General features: G+C 50.8%; 2 protein-coding genes across 3 annotated transcripts; both read left to right on the top strand.

Moving 5' to 3' along the window:
• The first annotated feature begins 330 nt into the window (after positions 1–330).
• HOXA6 (homeobox A6) lies at positions 331–2,640 on the top strand. Its single transcript, XM_055314610.1, has 2 exons — positions 331–959; positions 2,370–2,640. The coding sequence occupies exons 1-2, from the start codon at positions 518–520 to the stop codon at positions 2,627–2,629; spliced, it is 702 nt and encodes a 233-aa protein (XP_055170585.1). The 5' UTR covers positions 331–517; the 3' UTR covers positions 2,630–2,640.
• Positions 2,641–4,330: 1,690 nt separating this feature from the next.
• Positions 4,331–8,191, top strand: HOXA5 (homeobox A5). Of its 2 annotated transcripts, XR_008663030.1 has the most exons (3): positions 4,331–5,225; positions 6,209–6,520; positions 8,115–8,191. XR_008663030.1 is itself a non-coding variant. In XM_055314605.1 (2 exons), the coding sequence occupies exons 1-2, from the start codon at positions 4,331–4,333 to the stop codon at positions 6,457–6,459; spliced, it is 1,146 nt and encodes a 381-aa protein (XP_055170580.1). In that variant the 3' UTR covers positions 6,460–7,219. The 2 variants fall into 2 exon arrangements, 1 of the variants encoding a protein (XP_055170580.1); XM_055314605.1 differs by lacking the exon at positions 8,115–8,191 and having other exon boundaries at positions 6,209–7,219.
• Positions 8,192–14,894: the final 6,703 nt, after the last annotated feature.

Here is a 14,894-nt window from a genome sequence, read left to right as displayed (position 1 = left end):
CCGGGAGGGCAGGCCGAGGGGGAGCAAAGCCAGCGTTGTGACCGCCCCTCCGGGCGCGGGGCTGTCAGGTTTCCTGTTTGGAAAGAAAAACCAGCAAAATCCGACCAGGCAAGAAGGGGAGGAGGAAGGAGCGGGCCTGGCGGGGCCTCTGCGGCGGCCCGGACTCTAGTGTCCCTAGCCCGGCCCGATCCGCTCGCCCCTACCCGGGCCGCGCCCGCCGCCGGCGTTCGGGAAGAGAGCCGGGCCGGCTGCTGTGCGCGCCCATCAATCTGCCGGGCCGGCGGCGGGCGGGCGGGCTGGGGGCTGTTTGTAACTTTGCTGCCTCGGTCGCCGCGGTCCCCGGGGAGCGGGCTCCAGCGCTCGCTCCCATTGGCCGCCGCCGCGTCAGCTGGTGCGATTTGCTGCTGTCGCTTTTGGCGTTCGGCCATCCAGAAACAAACCAGTTCGATGACTACTAATAGTTATAGCCAGATGTACTAATACACAACAAATCACAGTCCTGCGGAGGGGCGCGCAAATGAGTTCCTATTTTGTGAATCCCACTTTCCCCGGGAGCCTGCCCAGCGGCCAGGACTCCTTCTTGGGCCAGCTGCCCCTCTACCCGGCCGGCTATGACGCGCTGAGGCCCTTCCCGGCCTCGTACGGGGCGTCGAGCCTCCCGGACAAGACGTACACCTCACCTTGTTTCTACCAACAGTCCAACTCGGTCCTGGCCTGCAACCGGGCGTCCTACGAGTACGGGGCCTCGTGTTTCTATTCTGATAAGGACCTCAGTGGCGCCTCGCCCTCGGGCAGTGGCAAGCAGAGGGGCCCCGGGGACTACCTGCACTTTTCTCCCGAGCAGCAGTACAAACCCGACAGCAGCAGCGTGCCGGGCAAAGCCCTCCATGACGAAGGCACCGACCGGAAGTACACGAGCCCCGTTTACCCCTGGATGCAGCGGATGAACTCCTGCGCGGGTAAGGCATTTCCCTGCAGCCCCCCCAGGAGAGTGGAGGGAGACGGGGAAAGGAGGAAGGAAGGAGGAGACAGAGAAAGTAGAAGGAGGAAATAGAAGGAGAGGAGGAAAGACTGAACAAAGTTTCTTTGGCTTTTTTTTAAGAGATTAAAAACAAAACAAAACAAAACAAAAACAAAAACAAACAACCCCAACCCATTCCCAGTGAGGCAATCAAGCTGTGGCCGTGTGAAGGCTTGGCACTAGTATCCTTGTAAGGTGACACCTTAGGGAATCCAGAGGGGTCACTGCCACTCTATGTGAGACTCGGTGACAGGGGCAACCTGAACAGAGAGCTAGGCTGGGTGGGAGGGAGTGCCTGCCCACACTTCACCCTGGTAATAACACCCTGCTCAGATCCCCAAGCAGAGATGGCCTTCTGCACCCACCATTGATAACTCCCTTTCACTCCCCAATCCCTCTCCTTTCTGCCTTTCAGAAATCCAAATAGATTAAAGGCTCTCACTAGGGTCTCCCTAAAGCCTTGGAGGGCCACATCCCCAGCCTCGGGATTTTTTCTCTTTCCCCTCCCTGCCCTCCTCCCCCTTCCACTCAACTGCTCACTCTTAGCCAACTTGTGCCTCCTTTTGAGGCCCTGCCTGAGTCTCACACACCCAGCTTGGGGGGGGAGCCCCCCACCCATGGGCTCCTTTGGCACCAGAACAGATAGCCCTATCACAGTCCTACATTTCCAGAAACCCCAGATGGCCCATCGCTCCATCCCTTTGCCTCTGGTTTCCGAAAACTCGACAGAGAATCCTTGGAGCAGGGCAGAGCCTAGTGCAGATTTTTAGACTGATAGTGTTTTGCTTTAAGATCAACTTTTTTTTTTTCCCAAGAGAGTGCTGTCTTTCTCAGAAGGGCCATACAGTTTGGGGGAGTTTGCAAAGATTTGAGAGGGCTAACCATTTTTCATCTTCCAAAAAACCCCCATGTTGAGTCCTGACATGGGTGGCCACAGTAACACCTTCACAGAGATCCGTGTGTGAATTCCTAGGGTCCAACCTACTCCCAGGGTTCCGCACCCATCCCTTCCAGACACACACAGACTACACTCCCACAAAAGCACAACTCAGGTACCCTGAATTAAGCAGCTCATTCTCTTATTTTGCTTGTAATGGTTTTCTGACCGAGCAGATTTTTCAAAAAACAATAACTTCTCACTCCAAATTGTTTTAGGTGGAAAGCATCTCGCTTGGTAGGAAATAATCTTCTCCCATCCGGCCGGCTTTTGGCCTTAGACATAGCGAAAGAGGCTGGAGCGGAGGCCAGTGGGTTTCCAGTTTAGAGGCCAGGGGCGCGGGGCGCGGGTCTGACTGGTTCGGCTGCCGGGATCCTGGCTCACCGGGCGCCCGGCCATTTCTGCCCGCAGGTGCTGTGTATGGGAGTCACGGGCGCCGAGGCCGCCAGACCTACACGCGCTACCAGACGCTGGAGCTGGAGAAGGAGTTCCACTTCAACCGCTACCTGACGCGGCGCCGCCGCATCGAGATCGCCAACGCGCTCTGCCTCACCGAGCGCCAGATCAAGATCTGGTTCCAGAACCGCCGCATGAAGTGGAAAAAGGAAAATAAACTCATCAATTCCACACAGCCCAGCGGGGAGGACGCGGAGGCAAAGGCTGGCGAGTAGACGCCTGGGCAGGGACCAGGCCAGCGCCGCAACCTCCCTCGGCTTTGCCCCCTTGCCTTCGCCTGCTCCCCAACTTTTCTCCCCCGCCTGCTCCTCCGGGGGGGCTTCCGCAGCTTCAGGGGAGTTGGGAGCTTTGCAAACGCCTGAGCATTTATTTCTTACCAAAAAAAAAAAAAAAACTACACACAGCCAATCCCAGCGGTGGAGCAGGGCGCACTGCACACACAGTCCCGCTCTCCAAGGCTGCCCTAGCCGGCTCCGGATCCCGGGGCGCGCCCCGAATTCGTCCCTGGCTCTTGTGCTATATTGCGCCTTTGCGTGCTCCTGAGCTCGGGGACGCGGGATTGCTGGAGAGGAAAGAACCCGGGGCCGAGCCCCTTTCGGTGGGTGTCTGGGCGTTTCCGCCTCGGTCCCTCGCCACCAAGTCCCGGAGGGTACCACCAAATCGACTCGGGCCACTGGAAAGAGGGGGCCTAAAGGTCGGGGCCCCAGCACTGCAGTAGCATTCCAGGCCGCTCCTAGACAGGAAGAAGCGTAAGGAACAAAGGGGGCCCTGAGACAGCCTAGTCTCTCGGCCCCGCGCGCGCAACCGTCCGTGGAAGAGAAGCAGCCTCAGCAGAGCCGCCCCAACCTGGGCGCGGGTGGAACTTTACAGCCCCGGGAGAGCCTGGGCTCCCGAAGTCTCCAGCTCCGGATCCCGGACCCCGCCTCCGATGGTGCCTGCGCTGCTACCAGGGTAGCTTTCAGGACCAAAGGAAGGGGCTCGGGGCCATGGGGCAAGAGTCCCGGTTTCCAAATGTGCCAGGGGTGCCTGCGACGCTCAGCCTCCAGCGGGAAGTCCCCACCCCCCCATGCCTTTCGGCTATATTCGTGATCTACTTTCCTCTTCCAGGACCCAGGAAAATACGAAGCTACTAGGAACTGGCACGAAATGCTTCCATTAGCACCCTCATTTTACTCCTGGAGGTCTAAGCAAGACGCTCATACCTCGGCCCAAGGATCCCCAGCCTCCAAGCAGCTTCTGTGGCTGCGGGGAGGCTGGGCCCACTCGCTGGGTTCACAGAGAACCCTCCGACTTGGGGCCCGGCTGCCTCCAGGAAAGGGACCTGGTGGTGAAGATTCTCCGGATTGGATACTTAAAGCAAATCAAATAGCGAACTAATGACACGAAAACCATATTTACACGAAAGAAAAATCGACTCCGGTTATAAAAGTGTATGGAATTTGACCTCGCCTCGGAGAAACACTACACAAAAGCTATCTTTAATAGACGCCTGTCATTTAAGAGCGGCAGGGACACTGTCCCTCATGCACTCACAGAAAAACAGAGCCGTAATTGTAGCTGCTGCTGCGGGCAGGATTTATTTCTCCAATTGGCTAAATGACCTCCCCCCTTCCCCGAAGGTGTTATCTGTATTTTCAAATTTCAGAGCTGCAGGCACGACGGGCAGAACCGACCCCAACCTCGACACAAAAATAAGAGGGGCTGCACAGCGGGGAAATAAAGTTGTTGTAAATAAAATCCAAGTCACCATCTCCCCCCAATCCTCTGCATCCTCGCCGGGCGCGCGATCGGCAGCTGACGGCCTCACAATTGGTACATCCTAATGGAACTGCGAGGGAAATGCAATAATTTTGCCATAATGGGCTGTAACCTCAATTCGACCCCGGCCCTTGCAGCCCTGGGTCGGAAGCGGAGCGATGCGCCCTGCCTCCAGCGGGTGGCGCTCGAGTCCGACTGAACGGCGGCGGCGGGTGGCGGGCACGCGCCTGCGGCGCGCGCGCCACCCCTCTCGCCTCCACCCAACTCCCCCATTAGTGCACGAGTTTACCTCTAGAGGTCATCAGGCAGGATTTACGACTGGACAACAAAAGCACGTGATTCGAAGTCGTACCCCATATTTGGGTGCCTACGTAGGAGGGAACCAAGTACATGTCCCAGTCATTTCCATAATTCATCATAAATTGTGCAAGGGTGCTATAGACGCACAAACGACCGCGAGCCACAAATCAAGCACACATATCAAAAAACAAATGAGCTCTTATTTTGTAAACTCATTTTGCGGTCGCTATCCAAATGGCCCGGACTACCAGTTGCATAATTATGGAGATCATAGTTCCGTGAGCGAGCAATTCAGGGACTCGGCGAGCATGCACTCCGGCAGGTACGGCTACGGCTACAATGGCATGGATCTCAGCGTCGGCCGCTCAGGCTCCGGCCACTTTGGCTCCGGGGAGCGCGCCCGCAGCTACGCGGCCGGCGCCAGCGCGGCGCCCGCCGAGCCCAGGTACAGCCAGCCGGCCACGTCCACGCACTCGCCTCCGCCCGACCCGCTGCCCTGCTCCGCCGTGGCCCCCTCGCCCGGCAGCGACAGCCACCACGGCGGGAAAAACTCCCTGGGCAACTCCAGCGGCGCCTCGGCCAACGCCGGCAGCACCCACATCAGCAGCAGAGAGGGGGTTGGCACGGCGTCCGGAGCCGAGGAGGACGCCCCCGCCAGCAGCGAGCAGGCGAGCGCGCAGAGCGAGCCGAGCCCGGCGCCGCCCGCCCAACCCCAGATCTACCCCTGGATGCGCAAGCTGCACATAAGTCATGGTAAAGCCAGCCTTTTTCTGAATCCACGCGGCCGCGGGGGCGCGGCTCTCGGTCCCCCCTCTCTTCTTTACCGCCCTCTCTTCCCGTCTGTCTCCTGGTCTCGCCTCTCCCAGCCCTGTGGAGTCTCTCCCCGCCGTTCCCTTCCCCTGCCTTCCTCCTTTCACCTTCTCTTCTCTGCAGCGCCCAAAGCTCGCAGATGGGGAGGGATGGGGGTGGGGGAGAAGGGCCGCTGGCCAGGCAAGTTTAGATGTTGAAACGGGGGGGGTGGGGACGAAAAATCCCGTATCGAACCCCGGCGCCTCGGAACGCGCTCCCGGGTCAGGCCAGCGAGCAGGGCGCAGAGAGGTAGAGGATGGCAGGAGGGGCCGTGAATTGGGCTTGTCAGGGCGGATAATTTATGAGGAGGGCTACGCTGGGGAAACAGCGTTACTAATTAGAGTCCCCGAAAAGGGGCTTGGGGGGGGGGAATAATCGAGGCGAGAGCCGGCGGGATTCTGAAGTTTGGGAGCAGAAGGGACAGCAGAAAGGGGAAGAAAAAGAAAGCAGGCGCCCCAAGCGTGCAGGCTGGAACAGAAGGCGGCTCGCGGGGCTGGAACTTTAGGGGAGGGTGACCTGGAGGCCACTTGGGCGCTCAGGAAAGGGCCTTGCTTCCGTGGGTTTCTGAGAGGTGGGCTGCCTGGGAGGGCTGTGCCCCGCCTCGGGACGTCAGGGGCAGGGCCAGAGGGCAGGAGAGGGGTGAAGGAAAGCCGGGCGATCCTCCGGGACGCGGCTCCAGCCTCAGATGGGCCGATTGTTCCCAGAGTCCAAACTGTATTGTGTTCTCTCTAGAAAGGAAGAGGGAAGGAAATTCGGGAGGGGTGGGCCGGCGAGCAGGGAGGACTTGTTGAGCGTTTCTCCCCCGCTCCCTGCTCAGGACCCCAGCTCCACTTGGGCACCCGGGGGCTGCGGAGTTGGTGGCTAAATCGCTGACTTTTCTGTTGCAGACAACATAGGCGGCCCGGAAGGCAAGAGAGCCCGGACGGCCTACACGCGCTACCAGACTCTGGAGCTGGAGAAGGAGTTCCACTTCAACCGCTACCTGACCCGCCGAAGAAGGATTGAAATAGCACATGCTCTTTGCCTCTCCGAGAGACAAATTAAAATCTGGTTCCAAAACCGGAGAATGAAATGGAAAAAGGATAATAAGCTGAAAAGCATGAGCATGGCGGCGGCGGGAGGGGCCTTCCGCCCCTGAGTATTTGAGCATTTAAAGTACTGAGCAGTATTAGCGGATCCCGCGTAGTGTCAGTACTAAGGTGACTTTCTGAAACTCCCTTGTGTTCCTTCTGTGAAGAAGCCCTGTTCTCGTTGCCCTAATTCATCTTTTAATCATGAGCCTGTTTATTGCCATTATAGCGCCTGTATAAGTAGATCTGCTTTCTGTTCATCTCTTTGTCCTGAATGGCTTTGTCTTGAAAAAAAAAATAGATGTTTTAACTTATTTATATGAAGCAAGCTGTGTTACTTGAAGTAACTATAACAAAAAAGAGAAAAAAAACACACAAAAAAGTCCCCCTTCAACCTCGTTTAGTGCCAATGTTGTGTGTTGCACTCCAGTTGTTTAACTGTGCATGTGAGTGGAAGTATTCCTGTCTCAATAGCTCCAAGCTGTTAAAGATATTTTTATTCAAACTACCTATATTCCTTGTGTAATTAATGCTGTTGTAGAGGTGACTTGATGAGACACAACTTAACTTGTTTGACGTGTAGTGACTAGTGACTCTGTGACGAAAACTGTGACTCCGAGCGGTGTGTCCCTGCGTGCCTTTGTAGGACCCTTTGCACGAACTCTGGAAGTGGCTCTCCTAAGCGCAGCTTCAGTGATGTATGTTTTTGTGAACAAAGTTACAAATATTGTCCGAGTCTGGCTGTTTAAGCAAACTGTGATCAGCTTTTTTTTTTTTTTTGTATTTGTTTTTAAGGAAAAAAATACTGACTGGAAACAAAAAAATAAACTTTCTATTGTAAGTTCTCTTGGTCTGGTTTGTGCCAAAATAGCAAGCGGCTCTTTCTGCTCTTCTGTCTGTCCAGTGCTGGGAGGCAGTGAGTCTGAGGCTACCTGAGCAGCCTGCCTGTGCTAGGAGACCTCAGACTAACTAGCACCCTGACCCGCCACCTCCCTAACTCTGACCCATCAGAGTGCAGGGCAGAAGGTGGAAAAGCTGTATGTAGGTGGTTCCAAAGCCTGAGTCCAACCTGCCCATCTCTGAGGAAACCAAGTGAACTTACTGGGTACCAAAAAAAAAAAAAAAAGGAAAAGAGAGAAAGAAGGAGCAAAAGCACTGGGCTTTGTTAGCAGCCCTCAGGGCCCACACAGATGCTGCCTCTTTGCTAAGGTCATCCTAGGCCTTCACTTGCTGAAGAGGCTGCTGCGCCCCGTCGTGGCTTCGAAACCCTCTGCCCCTTAACCCACCCAGGCACCCCTTCCCATTCCTTACCCTGAGCCCAGTTGGCTTCTTTTGCTACAATTAATTTGCTACAAATGGAAGGTACTTACCCCATCCTAGCTCGATTGGGAAACTCCTCAGAGCAGCTAAAGCGCAACTAGAGATTTGCACATTTACCGACTGCTTACACTGATGCCGTCTTTCCTTTTAAAAGTTATAAAACAGTAAACTTTATAAGCCCCAGTTCCGGCTATATGACATTTGGGTGCCAAATGAATAGGGTTTTGTCTATGAATTAGATCGTAAAATCATCCATAGCACAGACAGATCGGCTCACTGGCTATAAAACATCACGTGGGGCCATTAAAGTAAGTTTTATGGTTTTGGGGAGTTGACATCCAACATTATATACCACATAACATATAATCTCACTGACGCTGGACTCCATTTGACTCTTTTGCAGGCTACGTGTGCCGCCTGGTCATTCAAATTGTCAATTTTAGGTCAAGAAGTGTCCAAACCACAAGTTCTCAAAACTCTCTGAAAAATGGCTCCCTCCGAGTTAAGGTAAGCTCGCCTCCTAAGCGCTTTCAAGTTTATTTGTACTCTGAAAACTTTCTTCCTCCATCTCTCTCTCTCTCTCTCTCTCTCTGGTTCAATGACTCTGAGGTTGCCTCTGAATTCAAAAGGGCAGAGCCAACTGTTCCTCTGCCACAGTCGCAGCGCCAGGAGCCAGCTCTGCGGAGGCACCCGGTGAAAAGCGCCTGTGGCCGCCGCGTCCCCAGGCCTAACTTTAATTGCTTGCTGCACGACCGCGAATGTTAATGACTTCCGCTGCTCTCGCCGGCGCGCAAAAGATGATTTTTGTGTGCGAACGGGCCCTGTGTGTGCAGACTCGGCCAGGCCGCCGCCCCCCCCCATTCCGGGGCTGGCGGGGCTGGCTCGTCGGGGGTCGCGGAGCCCTAGGGTGGGGGCTGGGAGACAGTGGGGCGCCGGGCCGCGGGCGCCGAGGGCCGCGCTGCGCCGAGGAGTGCTTGGAGTTGGAAAGAAAGGCCCGGGCAGGGCCGAGGCCGACTCTGGCGGGATTCCTTATGGGGCTGTGGCAATGTGTCTTCGCGGGCCGGGGTCATCTGGCAGCCCTGAATTGAGGCGGCTGCCTTCGGGGCCGAGTTTCAGGCTGGCTCGGGAGAGAGCCGGAGGGCGACAGAGGCCCGGCGAGGCGCCGGCCGCACCTCCAGGCTGGGCCCCTGGGTTGCCAGGCCGAGCCCAGGGCTCTGGGGACTGCGGGTCCCCCACCTGGGGCGAGGAGTGGGGGGGGGGTGGGGGGGCGGAGGGCTCACCACCCCCTCCCCTGCACCCGGGACCAGGCCCTGAACCTTGTTTCCCTGCACGGTCTTTTTATTTCGGTGGGACTGTTCTCACCCGCCTGTGAGTCTGAAGCAATAAACTTTATGGCCGGATTTAACTTTAGTCTTTGAATCCCCAGGCTAAATGAAAGGAGTTAAAGCGCTTTCTTTTCTTCCGCCTTCCCTTTCTTCTCCCTCTCTTCTTTCCTTTTCCTCTCCTCCTTTGTAGAATTAGAACGTGCACACACGCACAGGACACTCAAAAGGCAACTTAGGGATTTCCCCCTAGGTAACACTAAAGATTAGAGAAATTTACTCCCCCTCAACACACAGAAAAATTCTGCCTTCCAAAATGTGCCCTAAAGTTTGCGGGGGAAGTGGAGGTGTCTTCAATGCCCAACTTAAAAGTCCCCAGAGCCATTAGGTTGTTTTTCCTGACACGTCATAAAGGATAGTTTAGGGAAGAAATTGGTCGTTTGTCAGTAGGAGATTTCCGCCTTTCTTTTGTTAGCTGCTCATTCTGTTTGATCCCAGGAAATTTACATAATCTATGATTTCCAAAACAGTTCCCAATATTGCACCAACAGTGAAGTAAGGTGAAATAAATTTTTCCTGGGTACAATTCTAACTTGGCCTCAGCCACCACCCTCTTTGTCCCCAAACCCTCATATAAGATCTTCAGAGGCAAAGTGACTGGGGATGCTGTGGCCTCTCCAAGGGTCTTTCTCTAGATGGGTACCCACAAGGGACCTAGCAGATTTCCCCTACTCCCTCTGAAGAATTAAGCCAAATTCTCCAACTCAGAAATGAACCAAAAAAAAAAAAAAAAAGATCTTCTGTCTCCAGATGCTTTTCTCCTTAGGAGTTGGATAGTTTTCCTGCAAGTGCTAATTGGTAAAGATATTTTTACTAAGTGCTTAAAATGAAAAAAAAAAGGTATAGTTTTGGAATTTCAACAAACTTTATCGTGCAGAGGCCACTTATACCCAACAGAAGTCCAACAGTTGTCCCCAAAGTCAGAGGTTCAAAAAACAGACCTGGGAAGTTTTATGAAAAATCAAGACCCTCCCACAAGTCCCACTTCTCTGAAGTACAGTGGCGAGGCAAATCTCTGAAGTCATCTTGTGTGACCTATTAAAGTACTAATATTTCAGCACTCAGGAAGATGTGTTGGCATCTTACTGGGAACCAGAATATAAACTCTATTTGTGTTCTCTTTTGTCATTTTGTGTGTCTGTGAGAATTCTAGAGTCTTTGTTTTGCTGCTCTGACTTTTGAGTTCTTTACTGGAAAATATTGGGTTAAGGTTTTATTTTAGTTACTCATTTGGTGATCTTGCTTGAGTGATTTCTTGGTGACTAAAATTAGTAGCAGAAAAAAAAGAGTGATAGGGCTTCTGGCAGGTTCATTTGAGTAACTTGCCCGGAGGAAGTGTCCACACCACCTCCGTGGCCACATCCCACCCGGGGTGTGGGAATGGGCAGAAAGGCTGTTGGACCCATATCCAGCATTACCCAATACAGAGAATCTTTCCCATGTATTAAAAAAAATACAGGCTATAAATATTGTCAGCTTGCTTATTTCTGTCTCTTGTAATCTTCATAAAACTTCAGAGTTCTTAGGAGAGCAGGTTCACTCACAAGGAGTTAAATGACTTTTTAAAAAATACAGCATCCAGTCAGACCTGTGTGAGCATGATTGGAGAATTTCTTTTCTTCCTATTTTCATAGGAAGCATAGTAAAAAGGATGGCTGGTTATCTGCTCATTTTGTAGATAAGTTATTTCTTCTTGTGCATTCTTTGGTGTTGTTTTTGCAGAGGAACTTACTTAGGGGGAAAAAAATCTCTGTCATTAAGGGCTTTATGAAGACATCCAGCCTCAGCCGGTGGCAGAAGTGTCTGTGCTCCTCATCTTGTAAAAGGAGAAGGTGTCCAGTATGTGCAGGGCCTCGTTTGTTTCTACAAGCTGAAGAGACAATATTTCCTGAACTATAAATATAATAGGAAGCTTCTGGTCACACTTACTTAGGGGTTTGTTAGGCTTTCCATGGTCTAATTTCACAACATTATGCCGAGATTCCTTTTCTCCAGCTCATTCCCTGCTTCATTGTTGGCGGCTCTGGGAGAGCAAGACAGAATTTTCTACCAGAAACAGAGTCATGTTCATTTGTTGAGATGTGAAGAGTATTATATCCAAACAATTAGTGAGGGGAGAGCAAATTGCATCCTGAAAGATGGGCTATTAAAGAGGAAGACAATCCCTTTAGCTTAAAAGATGCCCTTCGAAGCGTCTTCCCCTGCCTTAGCTTGGGAGTCTGTCTGAGGTTTGCCCACCATGGAGAGTGCAGAATGTTGTGGGCTCCATCCCTTTTTGGCTTCTAAGGCAAAATTTCTTTCTAGTCAATGACAAAACTGTAACGGGGCTTCCCTACAAGGTTGAGGGGGTCGGTCTAGGGTCCCACCCACCTAGGAGAGGGGAACCACAGTCCTGGCCATTCTAAACCCCAGAACTGGATCTGCCTAGGTCTGTTTTGTTTGGTGTTTTTCACAAAGAAAGCTGTCCTTCTTCCACTAGGTCCCCTCCCCACAAACCGGTATTTTCAATAATAATATTTGTTATGAAGGTTATTGGGTAATTATTGCGATTTTGTGAAGCAGCCCTTGCTGGAGGTGAAGTCTGTCATCGCCTAACAAATGACGCCCGTGCAGTTCACTGCCGGGTTAAGTAAATGCAGAGAAGATAAATCTGCACACCCTAGGAATCGCCAGCAGAGCACGCTTTAGTACAAGTTCACAGTCAACTCGCTTGCCTGGGCCAGCTCTCCCAACAATTAGGACTGCGTCTTTATTTTTAAATAAAGGGGGAAAAATGTCTCCAACCCCCGCTGCCTGCTTTCTCCCTGTCTTCTTTTTTTCCTTCACTTTTTTTTGAGGTTCCACTGTCCTTATTCAAATTTTTCCTGTTAAATGCGATGAGTGATTTAAAAAAATAATCTCACTCTTTTTTAAGTGCTGACAAAAAGAGGTAGGAAGGAGGCTGATTTGACAGGAAATAGAGTCACAAACACCCAAAACTATCCAATCCACCCTCTTAATCCAAAAGGCAGTGCCAGAAGCAGGGTGTCCCTGAGATTCCTTGGGGGCCCCTTCCCCCTGAAAGAAGAGGCATAGCTTTGTGTATCTTTGTGGTTAGTGCGTTGCAACTGCAGGTCAGAAAGTTGAGGGTCAAAAGTTTATGTTGTGCAGCACTCTTAGTCATCTGCCCAGACGGAGTTTGATGTCAATGTTAGAGCTGCGATCTTGACTATCAGCACAAAAGATAAAATGGCTCGGAGTGACGCGTGTATCATGGTATGGACTCCAGGTGAACCCTGGTGGTTGAATGACCTCAATTACGGAGGAAAGGAGAGAAAATTCCTCTTTTCAAGAGTAATACATGCTGTATTTCATCTTGAATTATCGCTCCCATTCGGAGAGAATAGCAGCAGGTAAATAGGCACAGATTACTAAAACACCAACACCTTAGATGTTGGAGAACCAGGAGTCTGTGGGTTTGTCACAAAATTAAAAAGCTCAAAACTCATCGGTAGACATTTAAGAAACAATATATAGTTTTCGAGGTTTCATCATATCTTCAGCGGCAAGAGAACTGGGCAGGACGCTTCCTTTATTTGAAAATTGTTCTTTTGATTGGACGGTTTCTTTTTCTTTCTCATACATGTAATGATCCCCCGAAGTGTGTGAGAACAAGGGGCAAGCACAGGCGCTTCTCCCAAAACGTGTTCTTTGCCATTTTCAAAAGCAGAATGGTCTTTCTGAAACCTCCACCCACTAAATGCAAAGAGTTCCCAGAGCTGGGAAGGGAGGGAAGGAAGTGGGAATGCTCCAGAAAGGGCAGGATTCTTCCAGCAGCGAGAAAACTCTTATTGGTACCATGAAAATTTTCCTGTTGTTGGAAATTTTTGCATCTGTTTGTTGGTAACCCTAACTCCAACGTAAGACAAATGCTACAGTCTGGAAGTAGCGGATAACTAAGCTAAAAAAAAGCATGCCATTTGAACAGGAAAATGGGAATCCACAAAAGCCAAACCACTTCGCTAAGACCACCATGAGGGATTCTATTCTCCAGAAAAGACGCTTTAAAAATACATTTGGAATAAAGCTAAGGGGAAAGAAGGAAGGGTGGGAGAGTAGAAAAGAAAGGGAATAGTGTGTTAAGGAAGCCAACTGGAACCATGCCTCATGTGTGAGTTGCAACTGGAGAACTAAACAATATTTTATTTTTCATGCTCCTGTATTAGCTGTATAAGTTGGTGCCATTAGAATCTGTTTTCTGGGGGAGGGGGGACATGTTGTCCTTTCCTATGTATTGATCTTTGAGTAATCAGAGTAGGAAAACAGAAGAGAAAGATGAGATTTTGTTCTGTGTTTTTAACTTTAGAAATGAGTTAATTCAGCCACTCAGAATGTGGACTCTTGCAGTGATATTTAAGATCATCCCAATACATTCTGGTTGATTGGATTTGTTGGTGCCAGGTACGTTTAGTGGTAAAGTAAATATTTCCTAAGCACTGCCTTCATGGAAGTAATCAGATTGCTTCCACTGTGCAATGTGTAAAGTTTTTACTCTGGCCAAGAGCTTGAAGCCAAATGGGGGTGTGCCAGATGAAAATAGAAGGAAACAACCGTGGTGATTGCTGTTATAGCAGTGAACACTTTACCACATCTGGGCTAGCGAAATGAAGAAAACTGAAACCCCCTCTATTACTCACCAAGACAATTATGTGTCTTTTCAAGAAAACCTTGTTACTGCATTATTGGTTAAAAGCGTGCCACTCCTTAGAAACATGTCAACTTCAATAAACATAGACACCCCTTAGCCAGTTTTTTTTTCCTTAGCCAGTTTTTAAAGTTAAAAAAAAAAAGTACCTGCAGAAGTTACTGCATTGGGGATACCTACTTTTTTTATTTGGAGGATTTTTATCTTTAGGTCCCTCACACAATCCACACATGAAATTCATGTTAAATCCGGATACGAACATCAATCCTTATGTGTGGGTTGTGTTCACTATTATACACTACAACAAGAAAACTGCCCCTAAACAATTAATTGGTGGCATGGCTGATAAAGTACTGCTTCTCTAAAATCATATGCCTAGCGTAGGTGTCCGGGAAGCCCTCAAATGCCACCATCAGGCATTTTGAAATTCAGCTATTCCCGTGTGCGCTCCAGAGACTTGCCTCAGACAGAGAACAGTCTGGAGAACTCTCGCTCTAAAGAACAAAGGACAAATACAGTCAATACATTCCATAACGTTTACATTTCCTTTGCTTTTCCCCCTTGGTTTTCCCTGAGAAGGAATGACCTGGGCAAAGCACCCTGCTCTCTAAAAGACACTGTATAGACCTTTTAGAAGCGCAAAGTCCAAGGCCGAGGTGAACTTCAGGTCAGCGCGTCTAACAAATATGAAAATGTCGGCTAGTGAAGAGCGCGCCTTGTGATTTAACAAAGACTGTCAATGTGTAAGATTAATAAGAAACAAAATGCACACGGTGTCACTGTTCGGTCACTTTGAAACTTGGGACAGGGTTGCATTCAAGAGGGAAGGCTGTTCCAAATATATTCAAAATGATTCAAATCAGATTCAAACTAGGCTGCAAACACTGCCTCCCTCTTGCCCTCCCTCTCCCTTAGACTCTCTTCGCTCTCCTTTTCCATCTGGGATTCGAGGACATGATGAAAAGTTATTTCACTTAATGGGATTTTAAGAAAGCTTTTGTTGGGAATATATGTTATCTCTGCACGTGGAAATGAGCAAATGCGCTCACCAGTTTCCCAAGAAAAGGATAACGCTTTCACCCTGCTAGGGACTGGAGCCAGTTGGTGTGCGAAGATT

Source organism: Nyctereutes procyonoides, unplaced genomic scaffold, assembly GCF_905146905.1.
Source record: "Nyctereutes procyonoides isolate TBG_1078 unplaced genomic scaffold, NYPRO_anot_genome, whole genome shotgun sequence".
NCBI lineage: Eukaryota > Metazoa > Chordata > Mammalia > Carnivora > Canidae > Nyctereutes > Nyctereutes procyonoides.
This window is presented reverse-complemented; position numbering and strand designations above follow the sequence as displayed.

Excerpts from the sequence above, each read along its gene's own strand:
- HOXA6 (XM_055314610.1), top strand. The coding sequence starts at position 518 with ATGAGTTCCTATTTTGTGAATCCCACTTTCCCCGGGAGCCTGCCCAGC. Across the intron at positions 960-2,369 it reads GCGGATGAACTCCTGCGCGG|GTGCTGTGTATGGGAGTCAC; the intron begins GTAAGGCATTTC and ends TTCTGCCCGCAG.
- HOXA5 (XM_055314605.1), top strand. The coding sequence starts at position 4,331 with ATGCGCCCTGCCTCCAGCGGGTGGCGCTCGAGTCCGACTGAACGGCGG. Across the intron at positions 5,226-6,208 it reads CAAGCTGCACATAAGTCATG|ACAACATAGGCGGCCCGGAA; the intron begins GTAAAGCCAGCC and ends TTTCTGTTGCAG.